This window comes from Vanessa cardui, chromosome 7 (genome assembly GCF_905220365.1).
Source record: "Vanessa cardui chromosome 7, ilVanCard2.1, whole genome shotgun sequence".
In the NCBI taxonomy this organism is placed as follows: domain Eukaryota; kingdom Metazoa; phylum Arthropoda; class Insecta; order Lepidoptera; family Nymphalidae; genus Vanessa; species Vanessa cardui.
The window spans coordinates 10,702,031-10,727,701 of NC_061129.1; the positions used below are offsets into that span (position 1 = coordinate 10,702,031).

Genomic DNA, 25,671 nt, shown 5'->3' on the forward strand with positions numbered 1-25,671 from the left:
AATGTTAATATTTTAACTAAATAAAACGATGAATTTTAAAATGTTATTTATTTTTTCACAAATGTAGCACTTATGAGCTAGGCATTAATTTTATGATAAAATTAATAATTTTCTTTACAATATACAAATTCCTTAAAAAATCCATAAAATATTGGTTTATTTGAAAACATATGTACATTATCATAACTATCAATACGTATAACATAGTATGTCTAGATGATATGGGAGTGGGCCGTGTAGCTAAGGCACGTGGTATATTAGTATTGCAACAGACTCACGGCGCCGGCACGCGACGACCTCGCGCCGGCGACGGAACGGGAGCGCGCCGACAGCGGCCCGGCGGCGCCCCGGCGGCGCCCCGCCGGCGGGCTGTCGGCGCGCTGCAGTTTGTCTAAGACTATATCAAATTCTAGAGCACATTTAATGAAAGATTCTCCGATTATAATCATTAATAAGCATTAAAAAAATATACCCACTTATCGACAAACAGTAAATGTTTAATGTATTATCATCAGCATTAGATATCTGAGAAGCTAGCTAGTTAGGAACTTACAATTTTAAATTGATAAATAAAAACGTTATGATGTAATACAATAAATAATTTATCATAATGACGATTGTACACTGCTCGCTATTGAAATGATGCTCCGGGGGCCACATTTCGAGAGTATTTTTGTACCACCACCGAGACCATTTCTACTAAAGAAAAATACTCCCGAATATGTTTGACAACAATAGAAACCAGCGCAGTAATTATGCATTATAAACATATTATAATTTAGGTACTGAATTAACATTAATGACAAGCATAATTTATTTGTTAACGGAATAACGTTAAAAAAATAATAAATTGCAATTATTTGTATAAAATTAAAAATTCCAAAATTTCTTTGGCAATAAACAGAAATATCCGAACGTGCGTAACAATTTATCTTTTGGGGTTAACGATGGAATGACGTCACACGAAAGAATGCAATAGCTGCCTAACAAAATAAAATCGAAAAATGCATCTCAAAATATAAGCGTATAACTACGATTAATTGCAATTTATAAAACATTTAAGTACGTATATTTAAAATTCGTATGTCAGTTATGTATCGAGTAGAGATTTTTTTCAAACTTAAAACTAGAATATATAAAAGCGATAACTGGTCAAGCGAAATGGTTTAACTCGAGACGACGTAAAACTAAGATAAACAAAAATCAACATAGCTTTGTTGCAGGAATGTTAACAGTTCGTAGAGCAATAATAAACAGCGCATAATAATGTTTAACAAGAACCATTAGTAACAACAACGCGTCGGAGGCCTGTTTCGCTTTAGCACCACGGGTGTTACCTACACACGTCTATTATCACAGCTGGCCGAGTTTGAGCCTTCTCCTACGTCGGCGTCTACACAATTAGGCCAAATTTTATACAGAAACTGAAACACCGATACCGGTATTCGTTTGTTTACACTACACTGCTGTTACCGAAGAATATGGACGAGTATTCTGCATCGCGTAGAAGGATTTCAAGCAGTGTCCTGAGTAACGAATGTACTTTCATATCTAATTTTGTACTTCATTGATCACTTCATTGACTGCACTCTATTACAATCTACCGGTCTTCATTTGTTTTATTGAAAATTATGTAATTCCTACACATAATAAGCTCACATTGGTGTCATTTTACACAACCGTTTTAGGTGACTTTACTAATAATATATTTAAAGTTTATTTAGCTATCATTTGTACATGTTTTATCGTAGAGCGAAATTTGGCACCAAGGAAATGAATTTGAAATGAACTTATTAAATCAGCTAGTATAAATAAGCTGAACACACATGTTTTTGTTGGGTTAATATTTAAAACATACAGAAGAATTGCATAAGCAAAGACTGTGAGACAAATTTACGTTCACACTATTTCCTTTTATCGTCTACAACTCTCTCTGGGTTACATTAATCTGAAGGAGACAAAGGGAAGCACGTCTTTACCTTATGTTAGGTGAATAGCAAACTCATGTTATGTGTTAGTGAGGTTGAGCAAATACCAAGAACTACAAATCATTATGGCACTATACCTCGTTAATGAACATTGTCAATGCAAACTTACTTTAAATTGGTTCCCTATTGTATAATGTATCGTAAGTACATGGACTCTTACGTTTTCGTTACTATTAAACCACTATTAGTGTGAGCATTAAATTTTACTCTAATCAATTCCGTTTTATTATTGGTTGAGCTTATTTTCTAACGTTTAAAGAAATATATATTGAAGGTGTTATCTTTCGTAAAGATTGTAATTGTATTTTGGCCGCGTTTAAAATATACTTTACACGCGCGTTTCATTTGATTTTTCAAACTTTAAATGAAATTGAAAAATAAACTTCTTTCTTAACGAGCGGGTGAATACAAAAAGATTGTTTCTTAAGGAGTTCAACTAGAGTTTTTTGATTCAGTATTTTTATCTAAAACGTGCTGAGTTAGGCCAAGTTTTAACGCGGCAAAAGTGAACAAATTAAGCAAGAACAAATATTTTGCCCATTACTAACTAATGCCTTTAGGATCTCGTAAAACGTTGTGATATTTTCACATCTCTGCAATACAAACTCTTACTGCTAACAACACTTGGATAAAATTTAATTGTCTCATTCTAGTCTCATAGTAATTGACTGGAAATTACTGGAATGACATTTCATCTAATATTAACTGTCTGTAAGTATAAAAAGTAGTTTTATACAAAATTGAAATATACTTAATTGACTGAAAACTGTATTGTTACAATTGTTAATCTACTGTGAAGATGTACTCAACGATGCTTTCGTTTGAAATGATTCGAAAACAACGAATGTACTCCTAGAGTATCCGCCATGTTTGCCGAGCCGAGCGCTGCCCACACGGAGCGCCTAAAAGCGTTCAACGATTCTTTAATCTTCCGCGATCTACCTCAAAGCAAATCTATCGCACCAAAGTCACGACAGAACTCCGTCGCCTATTAACGCGTAATTAAATTATATTACAAATTAAAATATAATATCAACACAATGTAACTAATATGTACACGTTGAAACTGATCGAAAATGATATTATTAAAACTTTGTTATATCGATAATAATGGAGACCGATCGCTTTAGTAGCGCATATCTCTTGTCAGTTTCAAAATATAATAAGAGTCACGTAACAAGAAAGCATGTGCGGTCTCTCTTTTCTCACTAAACCGCTTTTAATGCATTCACTAATTAAATAATTATTGATTACATTTGCAGGGGCACTGGTCCCTAGCTTATTTTTTATTAAAAGAACACTTTCTCGCTGGTCGGATGGAAATGACCAATAATGTAATTCCTACTCAGTGGTCATTCCTATAAACTACAAGTCATGGAGCTTCCAGACATGTGTCGTGCAAAAGAACAAGCAAGTAAGTCTGGTTGGGACTTAAATATACCTCGAATGGCAGATGGGATTGAGGAAGTCGAGAGTACAGTGGAGCTCTCAACGTCAATTGGTCAAAAAATAATTTTTGAAACACAAGGCCGTGGACGCTTATGGAACGCTCCCGCAGCAGAGACACCAAGAGTAGGCATAGACACCGACAGCAACGAACAAGGGGAATCATATGCAGATGTGACATTCCAAGAGGCACAATGGGAAATCGCGTCTGATGCCAGACCGGGAGCTCTTTTTCGACTAGCCAATAATGTATTGAGAGGAACAGCGAATATCCGTATTTGATCAGATAGGAAAATAAGAGGAGACCTTTCCTTTATGACAAGTTCCTCTGAAATGGCAAGAGTCAGTAGTTTCAGAATTTGGTTTTACTTTAGTCGGTGCGCGCTCTGGGCGGTGACGCATCTATAATCAATAATGTAATTCCTCTACTTTCGTGGGCTAATTTTTATTTCAAATTCAATCATTATTTTATTCACTTACATGTCACTTACGACAACAGCGACATGTGTGTTATAACCTTTTGCTAACAAAATGGTAACATTCAATTGACGTCAGACAATTGAAGTACACTTTCTCGAAAGATATTCTTCTATATCGATTTTTTTTTTAAATAAGTACAAACTAGCGAGTTATGTAATTGCAACGATGCCAATATTCATTGTTGGCCAAAATTCAAACGAGACTAGCGAATATTATATTAAGTATTTTAGATTTTATATCAGTCAATATTTTTGTCGAAATTCTTGAACTGACTAAAAACGCACATAAATATTTTTATTCATTTTAAATTTATCCGTGTGTGTAAAAGAAATGTTTAAATTCAAATTCCGAAAAATGACACACCGGGTTTATCGTATAAGACAGATGTAGCACGGGACGCGAATGAGTTGCGAATGTAGGTATCGGGTTGTGTCGCGGGGCGGCGTCACTGGCGCGGCAGCGACGCGTTGGCGGGCAGCGTGGAGCTGCGCTGCGACGCGTTCATGTACGCCGCCTTCAGGTTCGAGCGCATGGAGTCTCTGAAGACCAACAAGACTGTCATTTAATATCACCACTAACGACTCTCTACTAGCGAAAATAAATTTTATTCAAAAAAAAAAACTGCATTTACAGATGGCAATCACTCGGTCACTGGAGACGATCCTTTTGTATATTGCTTTGGAAATTCTTTCCATTCATATCTATATCTGCATAGATAGCTAACTAATTAACTGCTGATCACTCTCATTTCTCACAAACAAAATTAATATGAAATTCATCAAGATGAAATTATTTTATTCGTATATATTAATTATTCGTATTACTTCTAACGTATAGAAACTCTTCGACAAAGTCAAGTCGAGCATCTCTAAAGTAACAAACTATGGGATAAAAGCTGCGTACCACACAGCTTTTATCTCAAACTCTTAACAATATCTACTTTTCAGGCGAGAAAGCAAATTGCTCATAAAGACCTGGGCGACAGCTTGGTGTGGTCGTGGTTGGTGTGCGCGGCGCGGTACCCGTAGCGCTGCACGCGGCGCGCCAGGCGCGCCACCCAGCGGCGCTGCTCGGGCGCGGCGGGCGCCAGCAGCAGCAGCTCGCGCGCGCGGTCCGCGTGCAGCTTGCACGCCGCCACGCCCTCGCCCTCCGACACGTGCTCCGCGTGGATCTTCATGCGGCAGCCTACGGCGCGCACTCACACTTTAGCGACTGCATGACATTGAGTGGATCCTCAGGTCTTTCGAGCGGGGATCGATTAGTATTGAGATGATAACGGAGTGACTTTACGGCGCGCACTCACACGTTAGCGACTGCCTGACGGTTAGCGGATACTCGGATCTTTCGAGCGAGGATCGTTTAGCATTGAGATGATAACGGAGTGACTTACGCCGACACTCGTAGGCCTGCGGCGGGCGGAACATGTGCCACAGCGGCCGCGTGCACACCTCGCACGCCGTGGGGATGTGGTACGTGATGCTGACCAGGTCGTGGCCCTTGTGTTGGACTGTGTTCCCTGAAATAGGAAAAATTAATGATATTAAAACCCTTATTCTGAACAAAACCGCTTTCTTGCTATAAAAAAAGGATTAAAACAGTAAAGTATTCACTTTAACTAAATAATATACTAAAATATCGTTATGTATGTACCCAGTGTTGAAAAGGATTTTTTTTTGAATTTTCGATGCTACTAAAAAGGAATTCTGAAAATGAAGGATTGCAAAACTGTGAAATGATTACAAAAAAGTGTTTAATTATAACTATGAATGAAATCATTAATGCATATATACACTAGTACAGCACGCAAAGTACCCACCGGCGTGGTCGGCGCCGTCGGCGGGCTGGTCCTGCGCGTCGCCGGGCCGGCGCGCCTCGCCCTCGCCCGCGTACAGCAGCTGGAAGATGCGCGGGATGTCCTTGGCGTCGGCGCGGATCACGTCGCCCTGCGTCACCGACCGCACGTGGAACACCTTGCTGCGATGGCAACGTCCAGCGTTAACATTATTCATGTATACAATAATATATGGTACTATACATGTATTTATAGGCTTAATATATTTGAATACTTCAAAATCCATTATACAAAACAAACATTAAAGTACCTCAAATCCAATATCATGACTGGATCCGTAGTGTTCTGCTTATCGTTCTCGGTGTTGTAGAAGATAATTTTCTTCGAGGAGACGACGACGTACTGCTTCTTCCAGCCGTGCCTGCGTATGTTCTGCTTGAAGGGCACCGAGAGCCATCCCTCCAGGGTCTGTTCCGTCTCGCCGTCCTCCGCGTCGGCGGACGACTGCGAGGCGGTCTCGCTCGTCAACGCAGCTAACTTTTCTTTAAGCTGTTCGATTTCTGCGTCTTTGCTATCCACCTGCAATATAAAAAGCAAAATAGTATAGTGTTGTCTTAAATTTTCGCGATTATTACACATTTAAATAAAACTAGTTATACCGGATTTGAATCGCGTATATTAATTATTTTTGGCATCCCGACGTTTCGAGCACTTTACAGCGTTCGTGGTCACGGGTAGACTAGACTAGACTAGAGACCACGAACGCTGTAAAGTGCTCGAAACGTCGGGATGCCAAAAATAATTAATATACGCGATTCAAATCCGGTATAACTAGTTTTATTTAAAAGCAAAATAGTGTCATGGGTGCATTTCAATTACAGCTTCGAGAAGTATATTCAGTATATAGTTATTACATACCTCCATGGCAAGTCGGAGTCTGGTCTGCTGCTCCTCAAGCAATTGCTGCTGTGCATCCTGCAGGTCTCGCTGCAGTTTCGCGATATGCTGATCCGATTTCTCCTTCTCGCGCGTCAACTCCTGCTGCAGCTTGCGGTAGTCCTTGTCCTTGCGCACTGACATCTTGCTCTTGTTCTTCGTTGATGCGGGATTCATATCTTTTCTTTTAATAATAACAAGTACATGTTTAAATAATTTTTAACAGTAAATGATATTTTATTAATATTTTCTTAAACATAAACTTCGAACAGTAAATCTTTTTGGAGAAATATATATGTCAGTGCGGAGCCACGAATTTAAGAAAAACACGTGTCCAGAAATGATTATTTTAATAATTTAAAACTGTTTCATTGTTAAATGAATAATTTTTAGTGAATTTTGAAAGGTTAAATTACTCTGAAATATTTTAATGTTTGTAAACAGTTGTTATGTTGAGTGAATAAGTCTACCCACCTATTTTTGTTATAAAAGATCAAGCACCCGCCGGTATCGACAGACTTGGTCGAGCCGTCGGAGCGATCGGACCGTCTCATATTGGAATAAATCAGAGAGGATTATTTCCTGAGTTTTATTTCATACCACCCGAAGATGGTTAAAGATCGAAACTCTGACACTCGTGACGTCAGCTATGCTGACGTCATTTTTTAAAAAACGCGCTCGGGCATGCTGCTCCGTTATATAAAATGGTTCATAAATAATCAAAGAATAGTACACATGCACATACATATGAAACAAAACTGAACCAAAATAAATACCTGTTCATAATCTCGGCCAACTTGTTGACGGCCTGCTGCTTGAGCATGATCTCCGAGTTGAGCTTCTTGTTGAGGCGGTCGACGTCCTCCTGCAGGCGCTGCATGGTGGCCAGCCGCTCCGCCAGCGCCGTGCCGCTGCGGCGCAGCTCGTCCACTTCCTGCACGACGCGGATGAAACAGTTATATACATCTCTATAGTTATATCGACTGCGAATCACTATGGCAGGATAAGATAGTTTTACCTTGCGTTGTACGTGTAAAAACATTGTAATATCTATTGATATTTGATATCAAGGATTCAATTTTTTATTTATTTCGTTGTTGTTTTAAACATTTCATTATTAACTAATATTCGTATTATATTATATTATTAGTTTTATGTACGACAGTGACTGCTGTTTGACTTAGTAATGACCCATTTATAAAATCCTTTTAATGACAGTTTATTGATTCGTTAGTCATCGGTCCGATAACTTGTGTTATAAGATCTTCCACTTTAAAATTTAAAGTTCTAAATAATTTTGGCCAAATTACATTAACATTAATAAATAAATATAACTATAACATCAATATCTGACTCTGTTTTTGTTTGACGAGACTGATTATTTGTTCCATAACGATTCTCTATTCAGAAACGCAGTAACAGTGACCGGCGTTCATCTATCCACAAATCGGTCACGATTTGTTTTAATTGAAACAATATATGGATATGATGACGACCTCCGTGGTCGAGTGGTGTGTACACCGGTTTTCGTGGGTACGCCACTCTGAGGTCCCGGGTTCGATTCCCGACCGAGTCGATGTAGATTACCATTAGTTTTCTATGTTGTCTTGGGTCTGGGTGTTTGTGGTACCGTCGTTACTTCTGATTTCCATAACACAAGTGCTTCAGCTACTTACATTGGGATCAGAGTAATGTATAGTACGACACAAATTAGATGTAGCATCGGAAAATGCAATGGAATGAAAATAAAACCGATTACTGCCGATTTACACAACCAATAGAAATAGCTCCCTATCGCGCCATTCGACGCTATTCGTCGCTATAGATTCTCGCATCAGAGAAAGCAAGTGCGTGTAAAGCGACGTGTCAAATTGACGAATATATTAAGTCATATGATATTACAAGTTATTACGTTTGTGCAAAGATCATATTCGCATGAGAAATAAATATTGATAATTTGGGATAGCGTAATCAATTCGGATGTGATCGGTTTTACGAATTTTGCCGATGCGACATCTAAGTTGTGTCGTACTATATGTGATGTTGTCTCATATTTATTTATATGTATGATAAGTGCGGCGAGACCTTCCGCTGCAGGTCGATGGTGGCCCGGTTCTCGTGGTCGCGGTCTCGCAGGCCCTGCAGCAGCGCGTCGCGCGCCGCCATTTCCCCGCGGTGCTGCGCCAGCGCGTCGCGCATCTCCAGCTCCTTCATCGTCTTCTCCTTCTCCAGCTCGCCCACCGTCTCCTCCGCTATCGACCTGCGAGCGATCCTCATGTTAGTGTTTCGAATTCACTCTCGTTATCACCTCAGTACCTTCGAGTGATTCTTTAAAACTTGGATATAATTGCAAAAAAAAAAATGTGTATTTTTTAATTTGTATTTCATAATACTAGTAGCTTATTCAAATAGACAAATAGTTATAGTAAGACACAAATTAGATGTAGCATCGGAAAATGCAATGGAATGAAAATAAAACCGATTAGTGCCCGATTTACACAACCAATAGAAATAGCTCCATATCGCGCCATTCGACGCTATTCGTCGCTGTAGATTCACACGTCAGAAAATCCAAGTGCATGTACATCGACGCGTCAAATTGACAAATATATTAGGTCATATGATATTACAAGTTATTACGTTTGTGCAAAGATCATATTCGCGTGAGAAATAAATATTGATAATTTGGGTTAGCGTACTCAATTCGGATGTAATCGGTTTTACGAATTTTGCCGATGCGACATCTAAGTTGTGTCGTACTATATTTAATTCGTTTAAAACTTAACCAGCTCCTTTTGTATCAATAGATTGACAAAGGAGATCTGAAATGATGTGTTAGGTAAAGTGTGTAGGGAGCGCGTACCTGGCGATGGCCTCGGAGTCTGCGCGCGCGATGGCGAGCTGCAGCTGGTGCATGAGGCTGGCGCGCTCCTGCTCCAGGTCGCGCGCGGCGCGCGTGCTCTCCTCCAGCTGCGCGCGCAGCTCGCTGGCCTGCGTGCGGTACACCACGCAGTAGTGCTGCTCGTTCTCCAGCTGAGATCGTAACTCCTCGCTCTGAAATACGAGTTACGTAAATTAAAAACTTACGAATGTTTTTTTTTAATTATAATTGTAAAACAAACGATCAAACGAATCAGCTGGTTCCAATTAATATATTAATCATTGCTAGTTTATACATCCACAATGAAATACGTATATATGTCAATTCACCGTCAATACGCCGCCATATGTGGGGAGACTGAGATAGGAAGTAACCTGCGTCTGTCATTACACTGGCTCACCCACCTTCCAAATCGAAACTCAGCAGAAAAAGGTATTGCTTTTTGATGGTAGGTACAATTTAGCAAATATAGTGGGTGGTACCGAACGAGTCGAGCTTGAACAAAGCCCTACGACTAGTAAAAGTTTCCTCCTCGTTAATATAGCTCGCTTGCTCAGTAAGACGCCTATAATTAAGTAAATCGTAACGATAAGCCGCGCTTGCCTTATATCATACAAAACTATAGTTTCTTGTTTTATACGCATCATGACTAATCTGTTGTAATCATAGCAATGTGTACACTTATTATAAATAAAATAATAAACATCATGAAAAACTAGTTTTTACCACGATTCGACATATAATATTTACGTTTTACGAAGTATATTACGTTTACACATATAAAACCTATAATTCAGGGAAACATAAGGTCAACATCTTTATATATTCATTAGCATTGAAGTGATATTATAATGGATGCTGTTTACGTTACTATCAGAGCAAATAAAAAAGAACCTTAATTACGCGCAACTTTCCATTTAGTATTTTAAAATTAATTTGGGAAAATGTTCAAACATAAACTAAATTTGTTAACCGTTACTTCATGACCGCTCGACGGCTAACACCGGGTTTATCGAAGCGTGACAATCTCGACTCAAATAAAGCATCAAAATGTATTTCTTGTTTTTTTAGGATTAGTCTTTATTAGCGCTCGACACTCGCGTATGTGTGACTCATTCATATTTTAAATTTTCAAACTAGTATCAACGACAAAAATGTTTTGACAAAATATTCATAAGCCACCGGATATATTTATGTGACAACCGCATAATGCAAATTAACAATCGTAAAGACTTACGTAACAATTTTTTACGTCTCAAATCGTTGCGCGTTTTGGTGAAAGATATTTAATGACCAAATTATAATCACAAATACATATACATTTATATTTAGGACATTTGGACTCGATATAGCTACTTTGTAGGATACGATACACACGGCTTTATATGTTTAGTGTTGATCGCATCAGTAATTGAAAACCATATTAAAGGCTATAGTGACTAAACTTGATTCAATAAAATGACAACTGGTTGAGGAAGAGCAGGAAATAAAACCACGCAAAATATTCCGCAAATGAAGTTATGCAATAATGCTAGCTTTTTATGGACCTGTCGACTCGCCTTGTATTAGCTTTAATAACATTAATAAAATCTAATATAAGTAGCATTCACAATATTTCTTAATAAAAACACAATTTTATGCAATAGAGGATAACCAACGCAACTTGTATATGGCGTGGAATATCAACACAACAAACGAATACATAAATATTTGTTAGAGTTTTTTTTAAGAAACGATTGCAGTGGCTTTTTTCGTGGACGAGAAATAGACTGTTTTTGATTTTAGTATTTGCTAAAAGGGAATTTTTAAAATATATTATTAATAAAAAAGCTTTTAATATTTACCGTGGATGTTCATAAGACCGACAAATAAATAATTTGCTAAGTGCTTCACTAATAATAATCAAACATCTTAATTCTATAATGACAGTATTATTCTGGCAATTTGCGATCTTAGATTAAAACAAACTGAAATGTCAAAAAATCATATCTACAATCCCATATGAAAGATGATATACAGAAATAATCGTAATTAAAAATTTTGCATTTCCTGAATTATTACGAACGTGAAAGAAATAGTAAAATAGAAAACTAAATAGATACATAACAATACTTATATTCATTTTATTTTTAAATCAAAACATAAAAAAGTAATTATATGACGAACCTTATTAATTGAAAATGTATTGATTTCGATAATACCGAGGAAGTTTTGTATGTATTAGATTGATTAGTGTTATTGATGTACGTGTGTTTGTTATGTTTGTATATCAATAGCTCGTCTCAACGGTCACTGGTAAGAACACATTGATATCGGTTCTACGAATGTTTATCTTTACTTTCTGGGCGCATCAATCGAGCTTCTGTTTAAATAAGATAAAATATTTTAAATTACTCTAGGCAGCCCTGTTATACTAACACAACATCACTTGCTTTTCTATTATAATTAATTCCATACATCTTATATACATACTATTTGACGTAAATTCATTTATACGACTAGTAATTGGCATCGCAGTCACGATTTCAGTATTTAGTGGCCCAATTATGATTACAGTATTATGTTTGAATCGTTGATTGTATTTTATGATGGTACGTGGTCACTATTGCCCATAGACATGGCAGACAGGCTCACCCTTCAAACTGCAAACCAACATATTGGTGGTAGAATAAATGATGAGTGGGTGGTACCTACCGAGACGGGTTAAGACAGCTGTCGCCAAAAACGGTATTAGATTATAATAAACTGTGAAATTAATCCTAACTATTGTTATAGATGCGAAAGTTAATTAGCTCATTATTTATTTGTTACGCTTTCACTGAACTATCCGACAGATCATCATTATTAATAAATTTTGCATACTCTTTGTAACCCTGATACCCAAAACCTAAGGCACCCTGCCTCCCCTCCTACACCGCGGACGGGAATCAAAAATCACATATTGAAATGAGAAATTGCAAATTATGTATGTATAATAAATAGCATTTGAAGTTCAAGTATATAATTGTATAGTATTTAGGTTAAATTACAGAGGACTATCGTATCGTGTGACCTCTGTTGTTTTCGTCAGCAGGAACGTAATATGGATGCCCATTTCAATTAGCGCATCTTAATGGACAATGTTGATAAATTGAACCTAGTTAATTAATTATTATAAATATGCCTTCTAATCTAACATACGATGTTATTATTTACGTAAACCGTTAAGTGTTTATTGCACGACGCTTTCTTAGTTTATACTATATCTATTCTTCTAAAATTGGTATTAAAAAAGAATTACAGAACTATTGTAAATTATTGTCAATTTTACAATATAATTTTATACTTTGTGCACCTAGCGCTCTTTAAAAGTTTAATATATTTTTTTTAGTAATTTTAAAGTTTTGTACTATTTTATGAATACCATAAAAAATGAGCCGTGTGAAATAAGAACGTGATATTAATGAATGTGCTAATTATAATTGCGTACATTTTATAGTCACGGAGTAAGCATTTTCCGGGAACCGGTTTAATGAGATTTTTGTAATAATGAAATAAATCCATAAATTTAACCAATTAATAATATATTCACTGAGAAAAACCACAAAATACGTAATTCTTAGTTTATTTACTTAGAGTCGTACGCGCAGGTGTATCTTATAAGGCATAAGTTTGCTTGTGTATGTGTTCTGTTGAGTGCTCACAATGAGTCATAATGTCGTAATGCCGCGAAGGACAGTCTATTTCGGCGTGATGAGACTATGATTAATTCAGAGAATAGTAAATAAAAGCAACGTGGACAACGAAATGCATTGTCATATTAAATAACACGGAGGAAAATTTATTCATACTAGGCGTTCCTCGATCATAAACATGAAAAACATATTTTACGAATTTTCATAAATCTCTCGACTTTATTTTTATCGATAAAATTAATATCTACCAATCAGAGAATCTGTTGACAAACAAACGACGAAAAGGTACTGCACGGTTATTATAGATTATAATATCATTTTGATACCTATCGATTTGGTATCCAAAGCATTAAGGTGAATCTGCGATCTTTATCTCGAGACTAGCGACCCGCCCGCGCAAGTGTAAGTGATATGTATCTATATTATGACCAAATTACATTAAATCATTATAAATTGTAACTTATGTGTTATTCTGATGTACAAACTATACTACTGTAAAATTTCATCAAATTCCATTCAGTAGTTTTTTTCGTAAATCAGTAATAAACATACATACATCCATCCTCACAAACTTTTGCATTTATAATATTAGTAGGATTAATTATCTTCGACATTTATTGCAATTAAAGTTTCGATATCGTTCGTCGAGACTGTAATGTATCCGCTTCGATTTCGACTCACCCGGACGTAGTGCATGTCGCGCTCGGCGGCGGCGGCGGCCAGCTTCTCGGAGGCGTCGTGCAGCGCCGAGCGCGCGGCCAGCAGGTCGCGCGCGCGCGCCTCGCGCTCGGCGTGCGCGGCGCGGCCCGCCGCCTCCGCCGCCGCCGTCTCGGCGCTCGCCGCCAGCCGCGCCGCGCGCTCCTGCTCCAGCGCCGCCTGCAGCCCCACCACCTGCACACACATACACGCTACTGCCGCGCCGACGAAAAGCGACACTTACAATATAGTTACACCTAAGAGTGCAACACATATCCTGTCCCTTCAAAAGAATCGATCAGCATTGATTATTGGTATTCTCCCTTGGAGCGGATGTTCCGGTGTAAATTTAATTATTATAAAATGTTATCTGGTCATCCAACTCCGAATCGGGGTTGCGATGAGCCAAACGTCATTACCACCCTTGGGACCTCTTGGAACCGTCTTTTCGATCTTAATACGCAATGAACACTTGTTAACCTTTTCGCTCTCCTGCCGATGTTCACCCTCCAATTTTTGCAATCGTTGTTGCATTTGTCGGTAATCAACGCTCAACATAGACATTTGACGATCTTTTTCTTGGGAAACTGAGTCGGCACGTTGTCTTGCCGTTTTCTCTTCATTCAGTTTGCCTTGTAACGCTACAGAAAGAAAATAAAAGTCATTTAAATAATAACGTCTAATTATAGTCAGTATATAATTAGGCAGTCGTCTATTTTATGATTTTTGTGCTACTGTCTAGGAGGTTTTAAGTTGATTTTATGCGAGAGATTGAGCGATGTACAAAAATAAAATATTACTTTTAATACTACACAAAGTTCATACGCATGAATAAATATTATGGATTTAATAGCAAAATTGACAAACCTGTCAAGATTTTTTCCAACGTTCCTGATGCATGCAAAACAATAACATAATGGTTTTTTAATCTTACTACACATAGCATACATTGAATAAAACGGGAAAATAGCCTTTTCTAAAATTACATAGATTAAATATTTCTAAATGGAATACATACGAAAATGCTCACCCTTGACCAGCTCCAAATTGGCTTCTTGTTTAGAAAGCAATTGGGAGCGCTGCGTCTCTTGATGGGCTCGTACTTCTTGCTGGTACATGTGCTGTGAAGTTCTCAGGTCATGAGCCATCGAGGCGTACTCCTTTTCCAAAGAAGAAACACGTTCCGAAAGTTGCCTATTGTCCGACATAATTTGTCCTAATCTTGTCGATGACCGTTCCAGCTCAGCATGAGCAGCATTCAACCGACTAGTTGCTTCAGCTACAGAAGCCTCCGCCCTTTGTTTAGCTGCCTTAACAGACCCGAGCTCCTCTGACAAAGTACTACACTCTCTTTCGAGAGTGTCCCTCTGTGCTCGTAAACTTGCCATGGTACCGTCGCTGACCGCAGCAGCCGCAGCTTGGGCCGCACTCAATTCCGCCGCTTGCTTTCGTGATTTGGCTGCTGCTTCGGATTCTTGTTTTAACTTTTCCCGCATTTCTGTCAATTGTTTCTCTAAAGCATTGATTTTTTCGTTATATATCTGTAAATTACTCATTTCTTTCGCTCTCTTGCTCTGCTCTTCTTCTAAACGACGTTTAACATCACTATAATTTAGTTCGGCTTTTCTCCTGGAGTCTGCCTCTATTTCAGCCTTTCGTTGAATTTCTTTAAGATCGTGTTTGAGAAGTGCCAACTCTTTATCAGTATCGGCTATAATTTTTTGATTTCTAATTTCTCTCTGTGAAATTTCGTCCAATTGTGTACAAAGCAGTACTTGCCTATCTTCAAGTTTACGTCGTCCGTCTCTTTCTCTTTCTAATAATTTTTCTAACTGCAATATTGCCTCAGACCCAACGTTGTTTATGTGATTATTAGATATCGTATCGACTACATCAGCAGGCTTTAGTCTACCTCCACAGAGTTGATAATCACCATTATATGTGAATCCTACAAATGGTAAATGATTGCCGACAAACGCTTTAGGAACAGGAAATGATTCATCCAAAGCATCGGACTTTTCGATATCGTCGAAATTTCTTGTATCATCATCACTGGATAGTTCGGGTACAACTGGAGGAATAGAGTCCCTTAAATTATCGAAACTCCACTGGTCATTAATAAAGAAAGGATGCTGCTTTATTTCGTCTACACTATTCTTTCCAAGTCTTTTTACTCTATCAGTTAATAGGCCCCTTATCAATGATTTTGCTTCTTTCGATATTTCTACATCATCAGGAAATTGTAAAGAATTTCTGTGATCCATTATTTTCCCATATGTTCCAACTAAGCTATCAGCATAAAAAGGTGGATCACCAATTAACATCTCATATAAAAATATTCCCACAGCCCACCAATCACATTCACGGCCATAAACGCCTTCTCCATTTTGAGATTGTAATACCTCAGGTGAAATGTAATCTGGAGTGCCTACAGCATTACTAGCTCGAACCAGGCCATCAGGTCCCATCCTCATGCAAGTGCCGAAATCTGCTAACTTCAAATGTCCATATTTGTCAATGAGCATATTGTCTGGTTTAACATCTCTATGCACAAAGCCCATTCCATGGATAACATTGAGTGCGAGTACAATTTCCATAGTATAAAATTTCGCCCACTTTTCAGGTATGTCATAATTAGACATGAGGCTCACAAGATCACCTCCGGGCATGTAATCCATCACCATATAAAGATATTTATGGTCTTGAAAAGCAAAGTGTAGTTTAAGGATCCATTCAGAATTAGCATGAGCCATTATATGTCTTTCTTCCCAAAAAAATGTTGAATCTGATCTTTTAATCATTTCTACTTTACTAAGGAGTTTCATCGCAAAAACCTGATGTGTGGATTTATGTCTGACTAGTTGAACTTCACCAAACGCACCTCGACCTATTACTTTAATCAGGTCGAAATCTGCTGCTTTCATACGCAAATCAATGATATCAGAAGCAAACTCTTCATCTGTAACAAACTTTTAGAATTAAGTACACATAAATAATAATCACAATACAATATTACTTTCTCACAATCTTAGCCCTAAACACCAATACATTCTAAAATGTATATTGTAAATGTATAGTGAAGAGAATATTCAGTAATATAAAAGTGTTATTAAATTTTCAATTTCATGTTATTTCTAATTCTAAGACATAGATAATAAAACATTATATTATCAAAGTTGATTGTTTATTACCAATTTGTGAGATTTGTTGATTTGACCATAATTCAATTTAGCATAGTCTATGTTACACAAACAAAATAGGTTTGTTATAGGAGATAACTTAGTGAGATAATTTAGACAAAGGACAAGAGCAGGAAATAATTAGTCTAGAATAAAATGAAATAGTACAAGTAATACCATTTCAAAACATCATAAGAAATGGTGATAAGGAGAAGAGTGAATAATTCTAATATTAAATTATAGCAATGTTAATTGAAATACTAACAATTGTTGTTATGTTCATGATGTTTGTTTAAATTAATTTATTTTATAATATATTACAGAATATTATGTTGATTTATTGAGTGCAAATGCAACATAAGTTGAACAAATCACAAGGAATTAGTTATTCTAGAGAATACTTTTAATTAAAATGGTCTCAAATGCACACATATTCTGCACATTAAGCAAAAATTATGCAATTGTATGTGACTTATAACATTATATGAGTTTACTAATTATCTGTCTAATGTAATTAATCAGTAATTATAATGTAAATTGATTTTACATATCTTTCCACCGGAGCAATGTCAAGGTTTATTTTGATAATAGTATAATTTTGTTATTACTCAACATCAAAAATATTTTTCTTTCATATTTAATATTTGTATGAATTGCTTGTAGTATAAAATTATTATTTTCATATTGGAAATTGAAAGTACTATCCTGCTTTAAGTACATTTTTTAAGCAAAATAAATAAACTTAAACTAATAATTAAGGCCCTACATAGTCAGATAAACTGCATATCTATGAAAATATAGAGAAAATGTTCAAAACTTGTAACTTTATGTTATGTTTTTTGTCTATATAATTTTAATATAATCATAAAAACACTCACATCGGCTTGTATAGGCTTCGACATTTTTCATTCGACGAATGGCCGGGTGATCGCAGTCAGAGACGAGTGCAGTGACAGTGTCGAGCAGGCAGTCCACGTTGCCGGTGGAGCGAGGATCGCAAAGTTTCTCCTCCAGCGCACGAAGACGCCGCAAGCGTTCCTCATCTTTTACCGTCTCCATACTGAACCCTGGGTCTGATTCTATCGGCCACTAAATACCACCGTACATTCTCCTGATAGGCACTACGAATGGGAACACCACTCTCATTACGACACATCAACAAGTTTATTGTCTCGTTATTTGCACTATCCAGCACTCCCTAACATACTATACAATACGAAACTTATGTTTCATTATCAAAAAATTACTTGCTTTAGCTCAGACTGACAGCAGATAAAGGTGGTTCTCACAACAAAGCATATGCACGTTTGCAAACATAACCGATTGATTGTAGTTGTTTAGGGCATTAAATTTACTTTTAGTAGTTTTATTTCACTTATTTTCGATACTAATTGGCACAACATTAAAAATAATGTAAATTAACGTATTAATAAAAACCGCTTGATTGATGAACGATGATCGAACAATAATCTGAAGTTGGCAAAACATCGCAGGATTGCAATGGCGACCAGTGTGAAATTCACAAACTTCGAAAACAGTTTAAAAATAATATTAAATAACTTATAAAAAAGCTGATTGACCTACCGGTCAGCTACCAAATGTTTCTGTTATGAAACAATAATTAATAGTATATTATTACAATTTTAAACTTTTAATTACTAATACATTTTAATAAATTTATTATTGTATATTTTATATTTGTAATAAGAAAAGTTTTATTTTACTTATAATGTTGTTATTGAAAATAGAAAACATTTTTAGGTTTTGTACCAAAAAAATTTTGGTTTTTTTTGGGTAATTTAAATCAATATTATTGCAAAAACTTATACGTAATAAGTATTTTAAAATTTAAATAATATGAATAACGGCTAATATAATATGGCTAATACAAATATGTCCGATAAATTGAATTATTTTAGCCGTTTAAACTGAATGAAACCCTAAGATTTTATAATAAAGCTATAAAAATACACTATCATATATAAATTGCTTTAAATAAATTACCCTTCGTTACATTATATTATTATTATTGTTGTTAATTTTAATATATAGTTATTACATTATTTAAAGCTACTATTGTATGAAAAGAGGAAACAAATATAATTTCAACAAATGCGCAGTGCATGTTTACACATTAAACATTTATATTTTAAATATTTTGAAAATATTTTTGAAATAATATATTCCACTTAATTAAGAGTTTTATATTTTGAAAATATGTTTTAGACGATTTTTTAACACCATAAAATTTTATGAAATAAGATAGTTTGGATATCATGTAATAAAAAAACAGGATGTTTTCTATATACAAAATATTAATAATTAGGTTATTAAGATATGTAATGTCTTCATAATAATTGTAGTTTAGTGCTTTTAAAAATATATCTAAAAATATAGAAAAAATCTTTTGTATCATTCATTCTTTTATATATTCTTTTGCAACTCGTTCACATGCAGTTGTCGAACGAATGATACCACTTTTGTTCTCGTACGAATAGAACATGGCGGTGCTAGGCAGGATGTGCAAAAGCTTTTAATTTCTGCGCTAACGATTTGCATTTTTGGTTTAATCTTTATGACAACAAAGTTTTTTTTGAATGCTATATTTCATGCATTTGTAATTGTGGATTATTTTAACTTTACCAAAGAGTAAAATTTTTGGACCAAGTTGCAATGAAATTTATTACTTCATTGGTGGTATAAAAATAATTGTGACAAATATAGCACTTAATTCCAGGTAAAATATACTTTTAATTGTTATTTATTAAGTTTATAATAGGTAACCAACATTGCCAATTTAAGTCATTTATCATCGCAGCATCCGTTGCTTTGTCATTCAGTTTCAGCTGATCCTTACTTGTTCTAGATAACGTTCCATCGTTAGTATTTTTTATACTCTAGCAGACGAATAAATCTTTATTTTATTTATAATTTGTTGTATGTTACATTTTAAAATTTTGAATTCAGGATATTAGCATGTTTAAGTTAAAATATTTTATCTTTGTATTCTCAATCACGTGTGGTTTAATCTTTATTATGGGGTCAATAACTGCTGACTGTTGCTTATTTATTAATTAATCTTAAATTTAAGGCGAAAAATAATTGTCAACGACCTAAAATAGACTGATAAAGTAGTTAAGGTCTTTGTAGAAGAATAAATTTAACAGTCAGAGGGCGATTGGGTCGTTTTTATAAATGTCGTTTTACACTCCATTATTTCGGATGGTAGTCGCACTAGTAGGTGCAAGTGCAATCTGTTTTATTACCTGGTGGTCTGTGGAAGCATAACTATAGCTTGGGGCGTAGTGCGGGGAGACGCGAGGGGCGGGACTCGTCCGGCAGTCAGCTGTGCAAGTGTCATGTTGTCGGCGTTGTCGCATCTCGCTACGTCGTGGGAAGTGGCCTAAATTGGTGCCTTTTTTGATTATTCGCTTTTGGCAAAATTTTGATCTAGGAGAGTTATGACCCAGATCCACCAAAGCATTGCAGATTAATAAAATATTGATTATTTTAGGGTGGGTGTTGGCTGTGAAATTTTTTATTTTTTTAATTCTGTGTAAAGAAATTGTTTTAAAACACTCTGTATAATCCTTTCTATTAATTTATCATGCAAAACATTTTTTTGACTATTCAATCATTATTTAATTTGGATTATTGAAATGAATATATATTTATTCTGAAAAACTCCTCTAGGGCTTAAGCGAGCATTGTTTTAAAAGTTTCATGGTTTATAAATTATGTAAAACAAAACAAGTAACAGCAAGAACAAGCAATGTAAACTTATTTCTTACCTAATAGTTAAAACACACAGAACATAGTCATTCTTGCATGTGTATGTTTAGTATTGGCTATTGTTGTGTAATCAACAGTTTTCAATAAAGTTCTCTTTATGGTTTGTTTCTGGATACAACTGATAACTGAAACAGCTTAGATTGAATTGCATTAATCAATGTTTCTCCATATTCTATGATTCATTTCCTGTCATTTGATAAGAGTTATTTAAATAAAGGCAGATTTTATGCTAATATATTAATAGAATTACACTCTTACTGTTAATAAATTAAAATAGCGTATTCTTATTTGAGAAAAATTTTAGAGACCTACTTATATTACTAAAATATTATGTTATAATGAAATTGACTGATAATTTATACAAGTACTGAATATATTTATTTGTATTATTTTTCAATTTGCCTGAATAAATATTTATGTATTTTATAAGTATATTTTATTTTTCAGCAAGCCGTGGTGGACATGGCTACGCTTATCCAAGAGAACGGTATCAAAGAGTTGAGTAAAGGAACACATGGAGTTGTGGTGAACCATGGCATGACAACACATGGCGTTCCTAATCACATGGTGCCAGATCATGAATATTGTGAAGCTGGCAAGCCAGAACAACCCCCACAGCAATGTCTCGAGACAGCAGATGCTACAGTACAACAGGCCCCTATGGAAGAAGAGGAAGAAGAAACCCCTGAAATAGACATAATGATAAACAATGTTGTGTGCAGTTTTAGTGTTAAGTGCCACCTAAACTTGAGAGAGATCGCTTTAAATGGTGTAAACGTCGAGTTCCGACGAGAAAATGGTATGGTGACAATGAAACTTCGCCGCCCCTACACAACAGCGTCCATCTGGTCGTCAGGACGCGTCACGTGCACGGGTGCGACCAGTGAGGATCAAGCGAAGATCGCAGCACGGCGATATGCCCGTGCCTTACAGAAATTAGGATTTCAAGTGCGCTTCCGCAATTTTCGTGTAGTCAATGTTCTGGGAACTTGTCGGATGCCTTTTGGTATTCGAATTATAGCCTTTTCAAAGAAATATAAGGAAGCAGAGTAAGTATATGTTATACCTTTTTCTTTGTAATTATTTATATTTCTATAGGTTTATGAAATTTTCAATTTCAACAAAGATTCACATCTCTAAGCTCAAACAGCTTGCTCAGTAGTCATCATCAATAAATAAATAAGTCAAACATGTTTTAGGTGGCCAAGCTTAATGTATTTGTTTCAACATATAACTTTATTAAAAATATTGTTACATAATTTATAGATACATGACTCTTTACTTCTTTAACTCTTCAATATACAGTTATTCTAATAACTATTGTCTTGCATGGCTTTTTAAATTATTTCTGATTTGTGTATTAAACAGTTCATTTATTGATTTACTTTTTGGTCTATATCAACAATTCATATTATGTTCTACCTTGAAACAAGACATTGAATGTAATAAGTACATAAGAAATCACATAAAATATTTAGACGATCACAATGTCATTTTGCTTATATAATTCATAGTTTGTGTGTGTGTGTATCATTTATATTTTAGAACAAGTGAAAGACCTATATTTCAAAATATGTTCAATTCTAAATTAATTTCCAAAAATGGTATGCTCTGTATAGATTTGATAGATTTTAACAGATCAATTAAAATACACGTTTTTTTTTTATGGTATAGGTTGGCAGACGAGCATATGGTAAGTGGTCACCATCACCCATAGACAATGACACTGTAAGAAATATTAACTATTCCTTACATTGTCAATGTGCCACCATCCTTGGGAACAAATAAGATGTTATGTCCCTTGTGCCTGTACTTACACTCGCTCACTCACCCTTCAAATCGGAATACAACAATACTGAGTACTGTTATTTGGTGGTAGAATAACTAATTTAAATATTATACCTTGGTAATGAAATATTTGTTCATGGAATTTTCGTCTCAAACATATTTTTGCTTACTCAATTCATCTTTCTTATCAGCTGAGCAAAAGTAACCACTTCATTATTACTATTATTATTTATATAAATTTGTGATTTAACATATATAAAAATAATTTGCAATCTCCTATTGTGTACCTTGTAAGAATTCTGTTATATTTACACTTTCACAATAGTCATTCATTTTTATACAGTCAAGTGTTTATCTAATATGTAACACTGAGGCTTTACCCACGCGAAATTTATAAAACTTTACCTATAACACATATACCTTCATCCATATTTACCCCCTTGATGCATAAATTAAAATAAGTAGCTTATTATTATGTTCTTCCTCAAGACTCGACTTTCTCCATACTAAATTTGACCAATAATGGTTCAGTGGTTTAAGCATGTAACAGATTGAGTTGCTTTTGGATTTCTATATATAGATTATACATAGGATAGAAGCAAATGAGAAACCTTATTAAAAGCATTTACAAATTTAATAAGGTAATAGATAAATATTTTATAAAAAATATATATATAATTTATGTATAACAACAAAAATATCCTGTAAATTTTCCACTGCTGGGTTAAGGCCTCCTCTACCTTTGAGGAGAAGATTCGGAATATATTCCACCACGCTGTTCCAATGCGGGTTGGGGAAATACACATGTGGCAGAATTTCTATGAAATTAGACACATGCAGGTTTCCTCACGATGTTTTCCTTTACCGCCAAGCACGAGATGAATTATAAACACAAATTAAGCACATGAATATTCAGTGTTGCTGGCCTGGGTTTGAACCCGCGACAATCGGTAAAGATGCACGCGTTCTACCCATTGCGCCATTACGGCCATCATGATATTTAATCTATTGTAATCGAAGTATGAATAAATATAAATAAATCTTAAATTTACACATTCCATGCGATTTGACAATAACTTTCCTTATTTGTCCAGTACTATGATGAGTTCATGACTTATACTTCTTTATTTTCAATATAACACGCATAACACTTAACTACTTATATCATATTCTATATAGTGAATAACTTAGATTAATCAAGCTCTCAACCTATAATATTGTGTGAATTTGCTTGCTGTTCATGTTTATTTGGCTTTCTCTCCTTAAGGTTGGAATATAGTAAACATGCTATGTGTCTAAATAAATTGTAATATTATTATTTCTCGAGCTACTGTCCCAGCATAAAATTTACTGTGGATTATGGAAAAATATTACTATGAATTGTATTTCAATAGTTTAGCTTTGGATTAGCTATAATGTGAAATTTAAGCTCATAATTATTCTTTTATTTAAAAATATAACAGTATCAATTTTCAATATGTATACTATCAAAATGGCTTGCGTTAATAGTACTCATGCATCTGGTAGATTTTTTTATCATTGTATTCATAGCATACATATTTGTTTCACCAGAGGCATATTGTTTAATTTTGTGCCTTCGGCCATACTCATGGGCCACCCTGATATACATAGGTTAATGCTGATACACCCCATACTGTTAAAATAAGTATATAATTTATCTTTGATACAGTACAGATTTTTTTCTTTTTGTTATTGCAACCTTCCTCTTTATTTACCTTGGTTACATTTGGTTAATCCATGTACTGAAATAAATAGAATTTAGTATACTGTTTACAATATTGTCTATTGCAAAGTTTTAGTTCAATTATTTGAACTTGTTTATACATATTGAATAAATCTACAAAGGTTTTCTATGAAATTAATTAATTTGGCTAATATTTAAGTTTTCTATGTATGCAAATAATTTCTTTATAATCTCTATGGTGTGTAGAAAATCAGTACAATCTTAATAAATAATTTAATGAAAAATAGCATGACTGATATTTTAAATATGTTTACAGCTAAATGAGATTTAATATATTTTTTTCTATTTTACAGTTACGAGCCTGAACTTCATCCAGGTGTGACATACAAACTTTATAACCCTAAAGCCACATTGAAAATTTTCTCTACGGGAGGCGTAACAATCACAGGTACCAACGCTATTTATTGCTATTTACGATATTCAGTATTGAATGAGATAATTAATACTTTGACCATGTCGAAATCTTGATATTACGTCATTTGTGGTAACTTATTTCAAAAATATTTATCGTTTAACTCGATCGAGAGTAAACTAACCAGTCGGATCTCTATAATGAATGTGAGTAAGCAGTGCATCACCGGTGTCGTATGTGCAGCGCGCAGCGTGAACGACGTGCAGTCGGCGGTGGAGCGCATCTTCCCGCTCGTGTACGAGTTCCGCAAGCCCCGCACGGCGGCGGACGAGGAGCTGCTGCGCCAGCGCCGCGCGGCGCGTCGGCCGGCGCCCAGCGCGCCCGCGCCGCGCGACGCGCCGCGAGAGGCGCCCGAGGCGGCGCCCGCGCGCATGCCTACCGACCCCATGCACCTCGTCACGCTGTCCGACGACGAGGACGCCGACGCAGACGCCTGGGAATGACGCGCCCCGTCCCGCGCCCACCCCCGCTGTGAAACGACGGACTCTTGTTTGGCATAGAGCGATGACCGTCGGTCGTTAGTGTAACCGCGTGTGAATTGTCGGCGAGCTCTTTTCGGTTCATGCCAAAGATATTTATTAGAGGAGGTGCTTCGCGCTTGTCGACGGACGCCGCCGCCTCGCCGCGCCCGCGAGCCGCTTGTTCCCGGTTCGTTCGCGGATGTATTATGTTCGTGATGCTCCCGTGACCTCTATTAGTATGCGTAGGTACGGTTGATTCGTTTGACTCGTTCGATTCGAAACCAAATTGTCGTAATTGATAAATGATGAGATAATAAATCTCTTTACCGATACTCAGTCTCGTTTTTTATTTGCCGTTGTGATTGATGATTTCGTAGTGAT

The 25,671-nt window shown here is 35.9% G+C and overlaps 2 protein-coding genes across 3 annotated transcripts; one reads left to right on the forward strand and one right to left on the reverse strand.

Annotated features, from left to right (window-relative positions):
* Positions 1 to 29: 29 nt before the first annotated feature.
* Positions 30 to 18,590, reverse strand: LOC124531212 (rho-associated protein kinase 2). 2 transcript variants are annotated; one of them, XM_047105704.1, is made up of 13 exons: positions 17,951 to 18,590; positions 14,924 to 16,852; positions 14,374 to 14,534; positions 13,879 to 14,088; positions 9,506 to 9,696; positions 8,728 to 8,902; positions 7,419 to 7,576; positions 6,625 to 6,826; positions 6,017 to 6,285; positions 5,731 to 5,888; positions 5,305 to 5,430; positions 4,889 to 5,099; positions 30 to 4,453 (listed from the first exon to the last, which is right to left on the reverse strand). In XM_047105704.1, exons 1-13 carry the CDS (start codon positions 18,129 to 18,131, stop codon positions 4,360 to 4,362), a joined length of 4,065 nt encoding a protein of 1,354 aa, XP_046961660.1. In that variant the 5' UTR covers positions 18,132 to 18,590; the 3' UTR covers positions 30 to 4,359. The 2 variants fall into 2 exon arrangements, with proteins under 2 accessions (XP_046961660.1, XP_046961659.1); XM_047105703.1 differs by having other exon boundaries at positions 14,912 to 16,852.
* Positions 18,591 to 19,520: 930 nt separating this feature from the next.
* On the forward strand, positions 19,521 to 25,626 carry LOC124531120 (TATA box-binding protein-like 1). The gene is made up of 4 exons (XM_047105581.1): positions 19,521 to 19,809; positions 21,312 to 21,913; positions 24,711 to 24,805; positions 25,013 to 25,626. Exons 2-4 carry the CDS (start codon positions 21,327 to 21,329, stop codon positions 25,270 to 25,272), a joined length of 942 nt encoding a protein of 313 aa, XP_046961537.1. The 5' UTR covers positions 19,521 to 19,809; positions 21,312 to 21,326; the 3' UTR covers positions 25,273 to 25,626.
* The last annotated feature ends 45 nt before the right edge of the window (positions 25,627 to 25,671 follow it).

Bases quoted from the DNA above. Each gene is read 5' to 3' on its own strand.
- LOC124531120 (XM_047105581.1), top strand. From the start codon at position 21,327: ATGGCTACGCTTATCCAAGAGAACGGTATCAAAGAGTTGAGTAAAGGA. The intron at 21,914-24,710 runs GTAAGTATATGT...TCTATTTTACAG, and splicing joins AAGAAATATAAGGAAGCAGA to TTACGAGCCTGAACTTCATC. The intron at 24,806-25,012 runs GTACCAACGCTA...TCGTATGTGCAG, and splicing joins GGGAGGCGTAACAATCACAG to CGCGCAGCGTGAACGACGTG.
- LOC124531212 (XM_047105703.1), bottom strand. From the start codon at position 18,131: ATGGAGACGGTAAAAGATGAGGAACGCTTGCGGCGTCTTCGTGCGCTG. The intron at 8,903-9,505 runs GTACGCGCTCCC...GATCGCTCGCAG, and splicing joins GACTCCGAGGCCATCGCCAG to GTCGATAGCGGAGGAGACGG. The intron at 6,286-6,624 runs GTATGTAATAAC...TTTATATTGCAG, and splicing joins GACTCCGACTTGCCATGGAG to GTGGATAGCAAAGACGCAGA.